Below are 18,690 nucleotides of genomic sequence, written 5' to 3' on the forward strand. Positions count from 1 at the left end.
CACAGCAAAAAAAAAAAAAAAGTCTCCTCTTCAAACTATGGACAAGGAGTTGGTCAACAGTGAAAGCATGTAGCCAGAGCAGACTGACTAATGGAGACAATCTGCCATGATTATCTGTGGCAGGCCCGAGAAATCAGATTAGTGCTGTTGTAGAGTGAATGTGAAGGTGACACGGCTACTCCAGGGAAGCAGGTATGGTGTGCTGAGAAAAAACAAGCACACTTATGGGGATAGGATTTAAGGGATGATATGAGATAAAGAGAAGGCACGTAAGGTGCTTTCAGATGTTGGACCAATGGCAGGCAATTATCCTACTCAGGCAGGTGAAGGCTTACTGAATTTATCCTCTGTGTGGGCTCCACAACAGAAACAGAAGAATCAGGTGGGGCTTAAATGGGACTTGACTCCCATGGTACCTCTCAAGTTGTGGGGAGAGAAATGGCAAAAACAGCTGTAACAGAATCCAGAGCAGGGGCCAGCAGTGCCAGTACCCACTGTTGCCCAAGGCTAAAATGCCCTGGTGTCCTGCTGAGAATGGAGACATGAGAGCACAGAGTTGGGGAATGCAAGGCTGTGACAAATATGGGACCCTACTCTCAAGGAGTAGAGGCTAAGACTCATCTCAGAACCCAAGCTCCACTCTGCATGTGAGGGCCAACGGGGATGAGGGAAAATGGAAACTAGGAGACCTAAAAGAAGCAATGGAAACAGAGAAGAAGAAGGACCCCACATTCAAGTCTTGGGACTGGATACCTCAGGAAAAGTTTCTAAATTTTGTATGCATAGGTAGATTTTTCCCTCAAGATAAGGAAGCTCAAAGAGGATTTTAAAACAAGGAATGATATATTTAGATTTATATTTTCAAAAAGATTGCTGGCCTCCATGTGGAAAAGTGACTAAAAGGGGATGGGAATGGGAGCAGGCGGACTGGCTGCCAGGCTACTTGAGTGATGCAGGAGAGAGATGATAGTCTATACTGGTGTGACAGGAGTTACACTGAAGAGAAGTGAATATAATACTCAGCCTATGTCAGGACTCAGCGACAGACTGGTTGTGAAGAGTGAGAAAAGGAGAGGAATAAAGGTAACTCCTAGACTTCTGATATGAGCATCTGGGTGAAAGGTGGTACAATGCACTGAGATGGGTAAGGATAGAATGAACCAGTATGAAGGAAAGGAGGAAACCAAATTTTATCTGGGCCATATGAAGTTTGAGATTCTCAACAGACACCAATGAGAAGATATCACAGAGCTATGTGGTCAACAACTGGAAATGGTGGCGGTTTAGTCGCTAAGTCATGTCCAACTCTTGCAACCCCATGGACTATAGCCCGCCAGGCTGCTCTGTCCATAGGATTTTTCTAGGCAAGAGTACTAGAGTGGGTTGCCATTTCCTTCTCCAGGGGATCTTTCCAATCAAGGGATCAAATCCAAACAACTGGGAAGGTGGGGGTAAGTGGGCCAGAGACATAGATGTGAGAGTTCCTGGCATATAGATAGTATTTAAAGCCACAGAACTAGATGAGCTCCCCAAGGAATAGTGTGTCAAAAGGAAACAAAAGTGGGTTAAGGCCTCAGTGCTGGTCACTCAGAGGAGGAGGAAGTCACAAAGAAATGACAAAGGCGCTGCCAGGCCAGTGAGTGCAGGAGTGACATCACGGAGGTCAGGGAGTGTTCTGAGGGGAAGGAGCGTGTGTTGGCATACAAAGGAACAAGAAAGACAAGAAAAGAGAAATAACTTTTGGATTGTCAAGATGGTAGTCACTGGTGACCTTGACTGAAGTAGTTCCCAGAGGAGTCAAGCCTAGAAGGGTGAGGAAGCTGAGAAGCTGAAAGATAAGGGTAGATGGATCACCCACATACAAACACCTGCCTCCAAGAACAGAGACAGGAATAGGAACTAAAAAAGGGGCAGCAAGCCAGGTGTTGGAGGCATCACTGGATGAGAGATCAGAAATGAGGAGTAGGTGTTCAAGTCTAGTAGATGACTGCTAGGAAACAGGTTTAATCTAAGATTTACATTGTCAGGTTACGGACTCTAGGTATTGGAATTCCCAAAGAAGTGGAAACAGAGAAGCTTTTCAGTCTTTTCTCCTGCTGTCTTTGTTCACCTTCCTTCCACTATATAGCACTAAGTCTCTTGCTATGGTCGGGCTGACAACAGTGATGGAGATACAGAGCTTTGTGGGCTGGGGTCTGATGCGATCATGTTTTATTGTCTCTCTAGAGAAGTACAATGCGTCCTTGGGTTGAGTTGACCCCATGCAGAAACTGCTAGGACTGCTCTGCTCACTCTGATCATGGTCCAAGCTGCAGCTGATGAGGGAACTCAGGCCTGACTAAACATCTTGGTGGACCATTATTAAAATGGTGGAGAAAAATAAAATAGGGAGAAGAGAATTTTTGGTTTTAATTCCTTTGGAATTTTAACACATACAGAATTTACATTTTTGGATCAGTTTTTTCCTCTGGGAATTTAAACTGGGGGTGGGGAGTGGTCTTAAAGGAGACACTCTTCATTGTCTCATTTAGGCTTATTGTGTTAGTATCTCTGGGAGCTACACCTGACAAGACGAATGGGAGGTGGAACACAAAGTAAAAGTTTCTCTTAGGGGCCAGTGATGCTGGTAAAGAATGCTACTATAACCTGTGCTGATCCATTTCAGAAGCTTGTTTCACTGGCCCTCAGACAGAGCAGAAGGCACAGTGCTAGTGGTGGAGGGGGATGGGCCGCACCACCAGAGACCAGCGCGCGCATGTCCCCTCTCTCCCCACCTCTGCCCACAGGAAACGCTTCCTGCCTCTCTGCCCTGTACTCTTACTAGGTCTGCTTCAAGGATGGAAAAGCCTGAAAATCTGACTAGACAGAGTCTGAGCTATTCACTGGGCCACTTTTTATTATGGGGCAGTGACTGAGAATGTGCTCGTCACTCCAGCATTTTCTGCCTACTCTTTGGATCTGACTGCCACAGATCCAGGGGGCAGGAGTGTGGATGGAACTGCATGTAGGTTCCTGTTTGCACATTCCATCACAGCTTATCAGAGAGGGCCAGGATACTGCACATCATTCCTGACAATAAAAGAGCTCATCCCCCAACTGGCCTTTGTTATGCAGGTGTACACTTCCCGCAAATCTCTCACCTCATCAGTACTGTTATTAATGATAGATAGAGGAAGATGGAAGATCTATTATGTATGTTTGTTGATTAGGTACATGATACAAATCCAGGAAGAAAAAGCACTCAAATTTAAATGATCAAATTTGAAAAAAATCTTGACAAATCAGAACATCAGGGTAAGCAGATATGAAGCCTTTACCAAGGTTAAAATAAACAAACTGTCCAAGTACAGAATGGGAACGATGTGGTGTGGAACAATTAACATAAAAAATGTGTTTAAATCCCCACTCCCCAGTCCCAGTTCAGTCCAGCAGCATCCCTACGGCAGCTTCCTCTCTGCTTTTGGCTTGCTCATTTCTAACCTGTCCTTCTAACTGCAGCCAGAGGGATTCTAAAAAACTTACAAATCTGAGACTGTCAAGGGTTCTTAAACTGCTTTACAAAATTCAAACTCTTCACTCTGGCTTAGGAGGACCTTCTTCCCAGGGCCCGTGCTGGCCTCTTCTGCTTGTTCTCTCGATTCTGCTCACTGTTAAGGCATCACGAAGCACCCATTTACTGCACTGGCATCCACAGCAGAGAGAGTGTGAACATAATAAGCACTATCTGAACACAGACTGGGCCACTCTGTAATACTGGGAGAGGTGGGGTGGGAAGTGGACAGAGAAAAAGCGACCCCTGAGATTGAACGTCCTTAGCAGAGGCTGCAAGGTTCTGACTCAGGATGGTGTCTGAGATTTCCTAAACTGAATGTGAGCTGGCCGAGAGGCCTCTAAGGTCCCTTTATACTCTGAGTTCACTGACAATTCTAATTTTTAATCGACTCAGGGCTTTTTAAAAAAGATTTCCTTGTTATTGACTGTTAACTTGTAAGTTTCTTGCTTCTGGAAAAAGAAAAAAGCATGTGGCATATAAACAGGTCTATAAACAGGTCAGCAAATATGCTATGGATCTAGCTATTGGATACATAGGAAGAAACCATAGTATTAATTTATTCTCCATATTAAAAAGTAAGTTTCTTGTTTTTATTTCTCAAATTCTATTGTTTCCTTTGGGCAGTCAGCAAAGAGGTGATCCATCTTCCCATCAGTCTTCTAGTTAATTTCTCTGGCTTGGAAGGCTCCTTAAGGGACTTCACACAAGCTCTGATGGAGCTGCAGTCTGACTCTGTATCCCTCATCTTGCTAGCTCTGCTCTGCCCGTGGAGGTGGGGTATAGAGGGTACAAAGCTATGCTTGGGGAGACCATATTTAGAAGAGAAGTGAGAGGTTTGGGAATCGAATGGAAGCTCAGACCAGTCCTGAGAGGAGCTGACTGTTCAGATACCAAGAGGCTGGGCAATGGCTGTTTCATTAATTTAAATCAAAGAAAAAACCTCTGAGCTCCCCCATTGTACCCCCCTAATCTCGTTTCCCATAGCCCAGGATCTTTTGAACTCACCTGGCCTCTCTCTTCCAGTTCTGTTAGCATCACGATAGAGCAAGATTTCCACTCCCAAATCATTCGCCAGAAGTCCTCAATTGTGTGGAACAGAGGGCCCTGGCTGGCGATGTAGGAGTCCTTCTGCCGGTACCCCTATAAAGGCCAGGTCAATGTGAGATGAGATATGAGTAAGATGGTTTGATCAAGGAGGGGCTAGTAGAGAAGACAGGCCACTGGGCTTGGGAGGGGGCTACCTAGAGGCAAACAAATCCCAAGCAGAGCTCCTCTTTGGTCAAGGAACAAATCTTGGACGGCACACTGGTTTCCTTGTATGAGGGTGACGGAAGTGGGGCTGGGGCTAGGATGGAGAGCAGGAATGGGAAGGGCCAGAGGTTAGTGTTTTTAGCCTTTGGTTTGCGCTGTGAACTTTTCCTTCCAGCTCTTACATTGGTGTTTACCCTCTGGTACCCCACCTTCTACTCTTGGGGGCTCTGACTGATCTAGTACACAGGAAGGGTATCAGTTCTGCATTTGATGACTGACTCAAAGACCATCCTCTCAAGCAGTGGGAAGGTAGCACTGCAAAGCCCAGCTCAATCTCCATGAAGTGCTGGGAGCTCAGGGGACACTGCCACAACTTACATCAATGAAGGATGCGTTCACGTAGTCTGTGTTCTCCTCACCCCTCTTAACTGGAATGATCACTCTGTTGAATTCATCTGCAAGAAGGACAGCAGCTTGTGGCTCCCCAGCATCACCTGTCCTCTCCTCCCTCTCTTTCCATCTATCCCCGCCTCTCCTTAGGCTCTGAGCAGATGTAATTCCAGTTGGGTAACAACATGCCTATTCCTAGCCCAGGAGGCAGAAAACGTTGGCCTTCACGCTGTTTGCAAAAGCCACTGAAGAACTGGGAGCAGTAAGAGACAATGCCATCATTCTTGTCTCCAAGCTGATCATTAGCTAGTACAGATGGCTGAAGGGTTAACGGAAAGGGGGATGGGCATTAGGGCTTTGGGGTTGGGAGAGGGCTCTTACATGGAATGATCTGTAAAACCCTATTCTTCTTCATGTTGGCTGGAAGGTTTCCGGTCCGCATCTTGTCATTCTGGATTTTGATCGATGTTAATTTCTGAATTGGGATGGGGAAGGGAAACATTACTGGTCTCAGTTAACTGAACTTGACAAGACTGTGTCTGTTACTGGACCTGCATCCAGGCCACACTGGTTGCACACTGCTTATCTCATCAGAGCCCTGACCTCCATTTCCACATGCTCTTATCAGAACATTGTTTTTTCAACTTTAGTATCAGTGAATAAGACAAGAACATCTGGGAAACACTGCTTTCCCGGGCAGGCCCTGTGGACCACTCTGGGATTTACTTGGCCTGGCACTCTATAATCCTGGAGCAAGGAATCTAGTGTGCCCTCCCTCTCTGCTGTTCTATTCCCAGAGGCTGTCTTACCTTCTTTAGAAAAACCTTATTAAAATATATATCTTCCCTTCTCCTGATTCTAAGGTTTCTTCCCAATCTTTGCTACTCAAAAGTGTATCCCATAAACCAGCAGCATCAGCCTCACCTTGTCAAATATGCAGAATCTCAGGCCCCAACTCAGAGTTGCTGAATCAGAGCTCTGATGTAACCTCTTAGTTTTAGGAGTGCTTATGGAAAGTGGTCCTTCCCGTCCCAACCCAGAAATCTCTTGCTTCTGGGAGCACTTTCATTGCTGAGAGTATGACACATCCCATAAGTGTGTTTATTTATTTTTTTCATAAGTGTGTTTAGAACCATTGTCTATTCGAGTACGGCAGGGTCAGCAACCTACGGACTATGAGCCAAGCTGGTCTACTGATTGTAAATGAGGTTTTATGGAAACACTGCCATGTTCATTTGTTTACGTGGTATCTATGGCTGCTTCTGTGCTAAAACAGCAGTGTTAAGTAGCTGTGAATAGACCATATGGCCTGCAAAACCAAAAATATTTATTCTGCAGAAAAAGTTTGCTCCTGCTGTTCATTGTAATTACCTGGGAGGGGGAGCTGGGGGACTTAAAAAAAAATACCACTGCCTATTTTTGTTTCCTCACCCACTCCCTAAATGCAACCCAAGTGATTCTAACATGAAGGATTGAGAATGACTAGGGTATGAGTAACGGGCCACAGACACACCTCCCTAACTATCCACATGCCTTGATTTACCATTTGTTGGTAAATTCAAAAGGAGTCAAACATTCTGTATTCCGCAGGTCACACAGATCCTTCATTCTGAAAGAGACAGTTCAGCTCCAACTCACCTTAAACTCCTCCTCTAGTCCATTGTTGCTGGTCCCTGGGATTTTGTTATAAATTTTCTGCAGATGTGTTTCTAGAGAGGTGACTTCCAGTTCTGTATCCCCATATAGGTAATGCTCCAGAAGGGCTTGGTATATGAAGACGTATTGCATCTGAAATATGGATGATGCAGAGTTCCTAGTTACACACTGGTAGTGCCGGAGCACTCCCTCCCACACTCCTGTTTCACTTCAGTCCACTTCTTTGATCCCAGCACAGATAAAATGATTTGCTTTTGTCCAAATTCAAGGAAGCAGGACTCAAAATGCCTGAGTCCCTCTAGGGGTGCTTAAATCTGGGAGGGAGAGTCCTACTCTGATGCTTTCCTGGAGAGAAGGACAAATCCAATCCATTCATTCATCCATATACAGAGCATAGATGGACAGACTGAGGGGCTGTCACATCCCAGTGACACACAAAGCCCATGCCAGCCCCCCTCCCAGTGCTGTGCCCTCTGCACCCCATTCCCTAACCACAGAGTTGATCACACTGCTGCTCCTGGACCTGGCTGAGCTGTGTCACCACTCTGGGGCAATGGCTCTTCCCTCAGGACCTGTTCCACATCCGTAGGGCCTAGTGCAAATGACATCTGCCCACCTTCCTGACTCCCCAAGGCACACCCTTCTCTGTGCTTCGTGTTATTTTACTATATAATTTATAAGGCCCTTTGTCACACTGTATGATGATCATTTACAATAACCTGGGAGACTGAGTAATCCATGACGTGGGTAGATGTTTTGGTCCTAATATGCCCCCCACCTTTGCTTCACATACAAATCACTCACGTCTGTTTGCACCATCTGGCAGCGCTGTGCCCGGATCCGGCTCACAAAGCCATAAACGTCCACTTTCCGCTCTGTATGCATCATGTCCAGCATGGCATCAATGACGACGAAGGTACCTGTACGTCCTACACCCGCACTGTGGCCAGAGAGCAGGAGTATTACTGGGATGGCTGGGATGCCTTGGGGGAACACAAAAGGAGGGGGCAGCACACGCTAGAGCTCCTTCTTCAAGCCTTAGATTCTAATTCTGTATGGAGCAGAGCTGGGACTCTCATGGAACCAACAACCCCACTGTATTGTGAACTCCTTACCTCGCGTTATCAGGACCAGGGACACTTAGAATGGTCTGAAGAGTCCACGTATACAAGGCAGCACTCAAATTAGCTTACTGGCTTCATAGCAGTGGTCCCCTCACCCCCAATCTTGGAGGACTGCCCTTCCCTCTTTCTTCAAGTGCTTTCCACCCAGCACCAAAACTTGAAGAGTCTCTCTGGCTGCTGCTCTGGGGCCCAGGTAGTTCATCTGCTCTGTGCCAGCCTCCTCAGCCAGGGCTCCTATGCCTTCCCTGCTCTCAGCGTGGGAACAGAATGTGGTATGAGTGGGGAGCCAAGGGTCAGGCCACACTGACCTGCAGTGTACCACGATGGCCCCTGCATACTGAGGGTTACAGGCCTTCACCTTCTTAAGGAACTTGAGCATGCCAATCGGTGTGAAAGGCACCCCAAAATCTGGCCAGCTGGTAAAGTGGAATTGAGTGATGAGGCGCTGTGGCTTTCTGTTGGTCACGTCGCCCACCTGTGAATTGAAGAGATCTTGCGTGTTGGCCCTGATACCCTGGGGTAGGGCAGCACCAGGGGAAGGAGGGTGAGGCTGAAGGGGCCAGGGCAGGCTGTAGCTGTCACTGACAATGGGGAAGTGAAGAGTAATAAACTTTTAAAGAAAATAATTATCCTCCAATTAAAAATAAATAAATTTTAAAAAAATTAAAAAGAAGAAAAGTTTTAACCATGGACAGAGAACCGTCCCATGGGATAGTCAAGGCTGTTACTATTATTCATTCCTATAGACATGGAATGTGAAACTCAGAGAAGTTAAATGATCTGGTTATGGTCCCAGGATTAGTAAAAGGTAAGGTCAGAACTAAAGTGCAGGTCTCCTAATTCTTGGTAAGCTCCCTTTTCACAGCAGCACGCTGCCCTCAGCTGAAGGCAATCTTTGCTCAAGCCTACAGGGTCACTCTGGAGGGTCAGGAGTAGGGCCCAAATCCTTGATGTCAAGGAGTCTTTGGGGTAAGAAAGGAGGAGATGAGTCAAGAACCGAAAAGATTACACTACCTCCTGATGCACACAGTTTATACCTAAGATGACCAAACTCCACCTCAGTAATACTTTTTCTCCCAGTCACGAAAATGTTCCTCCCTTGGCTTTGACCAAAAGGGCAAAAAAAAAAAAAAAAAAAAGATAAATCCCGAGAGCCTAGATCTCTGATTTCAGAGTCCAAACATACTGCATACTCAGTGATTCCTGACCACCCTGAGTAAGAGGGGGATGACCCAGCCTGTTCTGCCCTCTTAATGGTCAGCAGATCCTAAATGAGAACCAAGAAAGGAGGCAGCAGACAGTACCTGTTGAATGCAGAACTTGCGCACTGTGTAGTCCACCAGCACGGTCACATCCTCTACTGACACACGGATATTCCCGTAAGTCCAGCAGCCTTGGTCTGGCCAGTACTGGGCACACTTACACTGGAAAGGAACAGACATGCATCCTCCTGACTTCAGGCCTCCCACCCCTAGCAGATGCAAAGGGCCCTAAAGGAAAGGACCACAGAAGCTCAGACTGAAATCCTCAGAAAGCCTTCTGGCCTCTTCTCTCACCTCCATCAGCTGCAGACTTTAACTGTTTCCCTTTTTCCTTTGGCTGTGCCATGCGGCTTGCAGGATCTCAGCTCCCTGACCAGGGACTGAACACAGGCTACAGCAGTGAAAGCCTGGAATCCTAATCACTATGCCGGCAAGAAACTCCCTGTTTTAAGTTCTTCAGTTTCCATCCCATTTAGCACAATCTCTTAACTTAGGCATAGCCCCAGCCATATATTTCCTCACTCTTTCCCATCTCTAGTCTCTCAATTTAGGGCAAATCAGAAGCCATTTTATGTATAAAATCTGTACTTCCACAATATTCCAGAGCACAATGGTCGTGCTCTAAGGGCAAGTCCACTGATCCCCTGGAAAGAGCAAGCTGCTATGAGGAAGTCACTAGGATGGATTTATACAGACTGCAAACTTGCCATGAGAGGCCCAAGGCCTTCTCTGGGGATTAGGCCTTGAACAGCTCCCAAAAGCCACAGGTAGGGATGGAGGAAATGAACTTAAAGTCCAGCTCTAAAGCTAACCCTCCTAAGCTGATCAACACACCCAACAGCCCAGTGTGGGAATCAGGTTGACTCCGGTGCCATCCTGGAGAGAGACTGTCATGAATTGGGATTCCTCTCTGGGGCCTAATCCAGGACTCAGGATTGGTGCTGGCTGTGGCCCAGTGATGGAGCTCACTAGGCATGGACTTAGCAGTCACAGAAAGGAAAGGGTCAGTCAGAAGGCTTGTCTGAAGGATCAGGTCAGGGGTTCACATTTCCTTGGGCCCAAACAGCTCCCTCTGCTGACTCGGGAGGAGGGACAGAAAGAAAACAAAAGCAAGAAACCCAGGAGAGTGTGGGACAAAGAAAGCCAGGGGAGAAAAGCCTCACTGAGGCTTTTCCTTGGTTAATGGTCCAAGTCCTTCTTCTAAGATGTTTTGGATCTAAGGTGAGTTGTTTGGTTACCAGACACAGGGTGTGCCCTAGGAATATTCCTCAGGTCATCGAAGGCTTCCAGGCCACAGTAAAATGTAATGGGCACCCTGGCCTGGATTCTGTCTGGATGAATGGACTGGCACAGAAGCCAAAAAAGGTGGATCCCTAGGCTCAAACACAGAACACACCAAAAAGCAGTCCCTCTGTTCGTCATGCCTGTATCAGAGGCCATTCTAATTTCTCCACTCACCTCCTTTCTCTCCTTCAGATTGGTCACCATGACAATAGTAGCTGTGTTTTGTTCCCAGATCATCCTCCAGAAATCATTTACCGTTTCTTCCTTTGGTCCTACAATTCCCAACAGCAAAGATGAGAACACAGAGCAAGAGGAAGAAAGATGCTGGGAAATTAGGAACATTCATTCCTGATTTTTGGAAGCCTGTGCCCACATGTCCCCAGTTAAATATAGAATCCATCTACCCATCCACCCACCTACTAACTGAACATTTCCACCATGTATGTGTCAGGCACTTCAACAGGAAGTGAAGTGGGGGTGTGAGGTTGTCAAAATAAAAGAGAACACATACAATGTTTCCCAAGGATACTACAGTTGAGGATTAGGAATCATGACTCCTACTGAATACCAATGTTAAGGGCGAGATAGTGAGCTATGTGCTTTGTATCTCATTTACTCCTTACCATGGTGTGGTAATTGTTAGTGGGTATTGTTAGTGAGACAGGTTGGGTAAATTGCTTAGGCTGAAATTTAAAATTTACTTCCTATACAGTCTTTTCCAGAAAGCCACTAACAGGGCATAAATAAAGAAAAAAGTGGGATGTAATATAGGACAGAGACTAACAGAATCCCCAGGGTACTGGAAAAGGGAAGGTTCAGGATAATTATTCTGCTAGAGGCTAAAGGACAATCAACCCAGAATGGAATGAAAGAAAGAAGGTTCTAGAAGGATCCCAAGAGAAAAACTTAAAAAAATTAAACCTCATGTATCTGAGGGTACCAAGAGAAAATATGTATTTCCAGCAAAGAGTTTGGAGGGGAAAAAAATCAGTGCTAGGTATACATCCAAAATTAAGTGAATAAGGAAAAAAGGTAATTATTAACACTTGGGAAAGAAGAAAACCAAAAACTGTATCCAAAAAAAAAATCATATAATACTATGTGCTTTAGCTGTGAATAACACTGGCATAGTAATAGGAATGTAAATAACAAGTATTATCTTCACTCCAAATTGTGATTTAACTCCACTAGGAGAATAGGGAAAAGGGACACGTCTGGGTGTGATGTAGTTTGTAAGATTAAATAAACTATGTAATAATATAATAGGGCTTCCCAGGTGGCGCTAGTGGTAAAGAACCCGCCTGCCAATGCAGGAGACGTAAGAGTCGAGTTCGACCCCTGGGTGGGGAAGATCCCCTGGAGGAGGACACAGCAACTCACTCCAGGATTTTTGCCTGGAGAATCCCATGGACAGAGGAGCCTGGCAAGCTACAGTCCATGGGGTCACAAAGAGTCAGACATGACTGAGCTATTCAACAGCAGCAGCAGCAGCATGCATTAGTATAAGAAGAAGTCAACAGATAAAAATGGTTGAATTAGACTAAAAAGGTGAAGATAAAATTTTGAGGGGAGAACTTGTTTCTGTAGATCTTGTAATACTTTTTAAGACTTTCTTCAAGAAATTTTGTACTCCCTTTGGTAAAAAGAGAAATATTAAGAAGAGAAACAAATCATGTCAGAAGTGGACACATGCCAGAAAGATGTATGAGGGAAATTGTTTCACCGCCTGGTAATGTTAGGAAAAATCTCCCAAAGGAGGTGACATCTGAGCCGTATGTTAGGACAGATAAAGCAGACTTGAGTTTAGAAAGGAGGCATAGGGAGAAGAGGCATTCCAGGCGGAGGTGCTGGGGGCCAACAGTGTGAGACACACACGGGCTGAAGGTGAGCTCACTGTGTCGGCGGTGTGGAGGAGAGAAGACGAAGCTAGAAAGATAGATGAGGTACCAGAATCTAAAGAGCTGGAGGCCAGTTCTTCACAAAGGCTTGCTTTATAGATAATGAAAAATCATTATAGGCTGTTCATGAGAGTCTGACAAAAGTTTTACATTAAGAAAGGTCATTCTGGTGGAAGAAATGCGAGGAACAAAGCTAGGGCCTACAGGGATCAATCAGTGAGCTACTGCAACATAACTGGAAAAGCTGAGCGCAAGGTCACGTGTCAGAGGCCGGTTTTGGAGATAGAAACCAGAGGACTAATCATATTTAAAGTAAGGGACAGGTAGGACATCTGGATGATCCTAAATTAGGCTTGGCAATTAGGTCTCCAAAGAAGTTATGAGAAAAAGCAGCTCTGGGGCTGAGGAAGTCACGTTTCAGCTTCTGATGCTGAATCTAAAGAGTTTGTGAGAGTATTCAAGTGGAGGGGCACAAAGTTAGTTTGAAAATGTGGCTCCAGAGCTCAAGAGAGGCAGCAGCCCATCAAACAGAGGTGGGTATCAGATGAGGTCTCTCAAAGAGGAGGGGAGGTGGGGAGTAAAGAAGGGGTAAAGAATTTCGTGTAAACACAGAATGCTGGGGATCTTTGAGCATTACTCAAGTTCAGACAGAACAAAAAGTCGAGGAGGCAGAAGAATGGACAGAAATGTGCCATGAAAGACAAGAATGGAATTTCAAAGAAGTAGCCATCTACAATTTTCAGGAGAAACTATATTTAAGACACAGAAAGAAGAATAACAGTAAGAGAGAGAATACTTAGAAAAGTGAGAAAAATCAAGAGAACAAAATGTCTGGAAATAACAGAGAGTTTCAAGGAGAGTGAAGTTCTGTGAAGTTCAAGAGGGAGTCTGAGAAAAGGCCCACAAGGAAATCAAAGGTGACTTTAAGAAATATTTTAGCATCAAAAAGGCACCATGACAAACAGAGGAAGAGACTGTATGTGGTTGTTGGTGCCAAAATCACTGAGTAGGTGGTAGCTGAGCTGGGCCTTGGAGAGTGGCCCTGAATTGACAGATGGCTATAGAGGGAGGGAAGTGGGGCTTGGTTAGGCAAGGGCCAGTCCCTGGTGGGAGACTGCAAGAGCAAGGAAGACATAAGGCTTTTCCTGATCACTCCACCTTATTTTACCTCTATCCCTATTTTATCATGCTCACAGTACTGTCCAACAGAACTTTAGGTGATGATGGAAATGTTTCATATCTGCACTAATATGGTAGTCTCCAGTCACTATGACTAGTGTGACTGAGGAACTGAATTTAAAATTTTATTTATTTTATTTTGGCTGTACCACATGGCTTGCAGGATTGTAGTTCCCCGACCAGGGATTGAACCCATGTCCTTAGCAATGAAAGTGCAGGGTCCTAACCAGTAGACTGCCAGGGAACTCCCTAAAATCTTGTTTTAAATAGCCACTTGTGGCTAGTAACTACTGTATTGAACAGAATAGCCACTTACCAAAGTTTCTGTTTATTTTGCTATAAATTTTCCTCTAGTGGTAAAGAACCTGCCTGCCAATGCAGGAGACTTAAGAGATGTGGGTTCAATCCCTGGGTCAGGAAGATCCCCTCAAGAACGAACTGGCAACCCATTCCAGTATTCGTGCCTGGAGAATTCCATGGAGAGAGGAGCCTGGGGGCTACAGTCTACAGGGTGGCACAGAGCAGGACATGACTGAAGCGCTATAGCACAGCACGGCATCCTCTATCAACTAAAGGCTCCTTAGAGGCAGAGATTACACTCTATTTTATTCCTGTACATATTCCCATCACCTAGGCCAGTACGTGGCACATAATAAATGGTCAATAAATATTTGTTGAATGATTAATTAAATGGGCTCTGACAGACCATAATAACATCAATTACTTTACAGTGTTGCAAACATCAAGATATTTTTTGCTAGAATCCTAATGGTAAGGACACTTATTAGAACTTTAGGCTGTGGAAATGTGTACAGAGTATGTATAGCACACTGGCTCCCTGATTTGAGGGTTTTTAGACCACTTATCTGTGAATAATAGTAGAGCTCAGGCCCATGAGTGGGAGGAGAAGATGAGTCAGCCTGGACCTGTGAGTCTCCAATCCTCTTTAGAGACTAAATCCAAATTCAAATTCTGAGCAGCGTGGTTTGAACCTAAGCTTCCCAGAGGGCCCCAAGACAGAGAACCTCACTAGACTGTGGGGGGTGGGGGGGTGGTGTGTGTGTGTGTGTGGTGTTCTCCAGTATTTTTTATGACTGTGGGGGGTGGGGGGGGTGGTGTGTGTGTGTGTGGTGTTCTCCAGTATTTTTTATGACTGTGGGGGGTGGGGGGGGGTGGTGTGTGTGTGTGTGTGGTGTTCTCCAGTATTTTTTATGTACATATAAAAAAGAATTTATTTCAAAGGACCCCCGGGGCACTAAGTCATCAAGATGAAGCCCCTTAGTTACAAACCTGCAAGGTAGATTGCTTTTCTTTCAGGTGGTAATAATTACAGAAAAGCTAATACATTCTGTGTAATCTATTCAGCATGTGGAAGAAAAAACTCAAGCCCATTCATGGTTAAACCCAAGAGTAAAAAAATTATCTTATTTTACCTTGTGCAGCAATGAATTTGTTCTTTTCCTGGTAGCCCTGGGAGTGGGGTGGGGGGAAATAGAGGAGAAAAAGAAAGTGAAAACCCAAAAATGGATAAGAATGAAATTGCCCAGACTCCCAACCAGTTTACAAAGCCTCCCTTGTGAAAAGGTCCGGGCAATTAACCAGAATTTCCATTCTTGAAATTTTCAAGGTATTGATGTTTGAAACATCAAGCTTTAGATGTTGTTGTTATTTAGTTGCTAAGTCATGTCTGACTCTTTGCAACCTCATGGACTGCAGCATGCCAGGCTCCTCTGTCCCCTACTATCTCCCGGAGTTTGCTCAAACTCATGTCCATTGAGTTGGTGATGCCATCTAACTATCTAATCCTCTGCTGCCCCTTCTCCTTTTGCTTTCAATCTTTCCCAGAATCAGGGTCTTCTCCATTGAGTCAGCTCTTCACATCACATGGTCAAAGGATTGGAGTTTCAATATCAGTCCTTCAAATGAATATCCAGGATTGATTTTCTTTAGGACTGACTGGTTTGATCTCCATGCAGTCCAAGGGACTCTCAAGAGTCTTCTCCAGCACCACAATTTGAAAGCATCGACTCTTTAGCACTCAGTCTTCTTTATAGTCCAACCCTCACATCCGTACATGACTACTGGAAAAACCAAAGCTTTGACAATACAGACCTTTGTCGGCAAAATGATGTCTCTGCTTTTTAATATGCTATCTAGGTTTGTCACAGGTTTTCTTCCAAGGAGTAAGCATCTTTTAATTGGATAGCAGGAAGCAAAGCTTACATGGTCTAGGCAGTCTTCTTAAAGTGAATTATTAATGAACGCTAGTATAAGAACATCCAAATAACAACTTGGATTTCCACCAGACACCATCCAGTGTGGATGAAAATTAGGATTAGGGTTAGGGTTAGGGTTAGGGTTATAACAACTACTAGGCTAGATCCTGTTCTGATGCTCTCTCAGCTGCTGACAATCTAAGTCTTAGTGTTAATGGATAGGAAACTTCCAAGTCAGAAGCATGTGAGGCTGAGCCCACACTAAGAAGGTAAAAGGTCTTTTGCTTGACGAGGCTTCACCTAGGTGCAGAAGATTTCTGGGAATAGTCCATGGGTATGGTTAACAGCTCCCAGGTGTCTGACAACAGGGTTCTCCTTTATAGGAAGTGGGAGACAAGCCAAGCAGCCTGGGGACATCACTTAATAAGATATCATATATTATCATATATATATATCTCAATAAGATTTATATATCATATACTGACCCATATATATAGAATCTAAAAAGATGGTATGGATGAATTTCTTTCAGGGCAGCAATGGAGAAAGAGAACAGACCTATGGACACGGGGGGAGGAAAGGGGAGGAGGGAGAGGGTAAGATGTATATATAGAGTAACATGGAAATTTACAATACCAATGGGATAAAATAGATAAAATAGATAGCCAATGGGAATTTACTGAATGACTCAGGGAACTCAAACAGGGGCTCTGTGACAATCTAGAAGGGTGGAACAGGGAGGGAGATGGGAGGGAGGTTCAGGAGGGAGGGGACATGGGTATAACTATGGCTGATTCTTGATGTGTGACAGAAAACCACAAAATACTGCAAAGCAATTATCCTTCGGTTAAAAAAAAAGGTAAGGATCCTCTAAAAAATTGACACTAGCAGTAACTTTCTTCTTCAGTATTTACTGTTTAGTCACACACCTTTTCAACCTCATTGTTTAAATGTAGTGTTCACTTGAGAAGTCCTAGGTAAACGAAAAAATTATTTGATTTAAAGATTGTAAATACCTCTGCTTCTTTCAGACAGCATTAAGATGGGCAATGAGGAAGACAGTTTCATGGATGGGACACCATGCCACACCAAGGTGATGATGTGAAATACAAGTCTGCAAGGCAGTGGCAGAACTGCTTCTCAGCACTGGAGAAAGTTTTAGGCCTCAAGATGGAGATGTTTAGAGTTAACAAGAAGCTTGTTAAAATTTTTATTTAGAAGAGCAATTTAAGTTTTTCCAAATGTTTTTAATCATTAGAAGCTGGAAATTGATAAAACCTTAATTCAGGATGCTGCACTTTGGTTACAGCACTAAACATGTAATTAAAACCGAGAAGTTCTTAGATTATGTTAAGCTATAATATATCCCTGCTCCAGGAGAAGTAGCTGCCAAATTCTCACTGGAGTGTGTGGGTCATGAATAGCTTAAAAGCACAGTTGGAGGGCCCAGCCCCCAAGTGCTTCCTGTTCCATCTTCATTAGGAGTGTGCTATATATGCCCCATGAAAACATGCCTACATAATGATATGGTGACATTGCTTAACCAATAAGTAAAACTAGAATGAGGCCGAACTACTGATCTTCCCTGTGTTATGTTCAAGGGAAAGAAGAAATGTGGCTCCCGAGTTCCTGAGACATCCTTGGATTCTGAAAGTCAAATGCCAAGTTGGCTCCATGTGGCATCTACATTTCTACCACTTTAAAAACAAAAACAAAACACTTCTAAAAATCCTCTAAATACTCTTAAGACACCTAAGAGTGAGGAAACTGGTCTCACTGGTCTCTCCTAAGACTTCAGGCGGGAAGCCCAGCTGCCACCTGTTGCACTGTCTATTTAATCTTCTCTTGTTAACAATGTCAGGTTCACTTTGGACCTTTGTAGTCTCCAAACCACAGGTCCCAACCCCTCCCCAACTGCTGCCACCATTGCCTGGTACCTGACACCACTTCTCTTTAAGGTTCACATGTGACCTGGGTTCTGTTGTGTGCACAAAGGGCTTGGAAGTGATTGCCAGGACTGGGAATGGGGAGTAACTGCATACTGATAAGAAGGTTCTTTTTGGGGTAAGCAAAAAGTTCTAAAACTAAGAGGCAATAGCTAAGAGGTACAGCATTTCTCTTCTGAGGTGATGAAATGTTCTAAAATTGGCCACTGCTGCACGTATCTATGAACAGACTAAAACCAGTGAATTGGAAACTTTAAGTGGGTGAAAGTTATGGAATGTGAATTACATCAATAAAGCCATCCTAGGTGGTGTGTGGTAAAGAGGCTGCCTGCCAATACAGGAGACCTAAGAGATGTGGGTTTGATCCCTGGGTCAGGAAGATCCCCTGGAGAAGGAAATGGCAACCCACCCCAGTATTCTTGCCTGTGAAATCCCATGGAGAAAGCGGCCTGGCAGGCTACAGTCCACAGGGTCACACACAGTCAGACACGGCTGAAGCAACTCAGCATGCAATGGAAGCATTAACTTGGTAAACTTACTAAAATTCAAGGAAATCTATTGTTTTAAATGTCTGAATTACTGTTATATAACACTTACCAAACCCTATTTTTTCTCCCAACATGATTGAGGTATAGTTTATATAAACTTACCTTATATACCTCAGTCATGCTGGGAGAAAAAATAGGGTTTGGTAAGTGTAACTGGCAGCCCACAACAAATGGCCTCAATGTGCTTCAGCAAAGGCTGCTGTCTGACCCTCCCAGTCCAGAGCACATGTGCTCCCTCTTTCCCACTGGATCTCTCATCTGCATTCAACCCTGCTGCCCACTGAACACCTTCTCCATGCTCTACTCTTTGTCCTCTGAGATGCTCTTCTCTCCTGGTCTGTCTCACTCACGAGTACCTCTTGCCCAGTGTGCCTTGGCAGAGG

At 44.7% G+C, this 18,690-nt stretch overlaps 1 protein-coding gene across 5 annotated transcripts in view; it reads right to left on the bottom strand.

Annotated features, from left to right (window-relative positions):
* Window positions 1–18,690, bottom strand: part of PTPRA (protein tyrosine phosphatase receptor type A) — a 164,297-nt gene that overhangs the window by 5,326 nt on the left and 140,281 nt on the right. For all 5 annotated transcript variants that reach the window (XM_043885156.1, XM_043885155.1, XM_043885154.1 and 2 more), the window contains 9 exons: window positions 15,031–15,067; window positions 10,695–10,792; window positions 9,279–9,398; window positions 8,283–8,449; window positions 7,655–7,790; window positions 6,833–6,982; window positions 5,576–5,669; window positions 5,183–5,259; window positions 4,559–4,693 (listed from right to left, as the gene is read on the bottom strand). In XM_043885156.1, the coding sequence (XP_043741091.1) occupies window positions 4,559–4,693; window positions 5,183–5,259; window positions 5,576–5,669; window positions 6,833–6,982; window positions 7,655–7,790; window positions 8,283–8,449; window positions 9,279–9,398; window positions 10,695–10,792; window positions 15,031–15,067 (1,014 nt within the window). The remainder of the gene's footprint in view (window positions 1–4,558; window positions 4,694–5,182; window positions 5,260–5,575; window positions 5,670–6,832; window positions 6,983–7,654; window positions 7,791–8,282; window positions 8,450–9,278; window positions 9,399–10,694; window positions 10,793–15,030; window positions 15,068–18,690) is intronic.

Source organism: Cervus elaphus, chromosome 23, assembly GCF_910594005.1.
Source record: "Cervus elaphus chromosome 23, mCerEla1.1, whole genome shotgun sequence".
NCBI classification, from domain to species: Eukaryota; Metazoa; Chordata; class Mammalia; order Artiodactyla; family Cervidae; genus Cervus; species Cervus elaphus.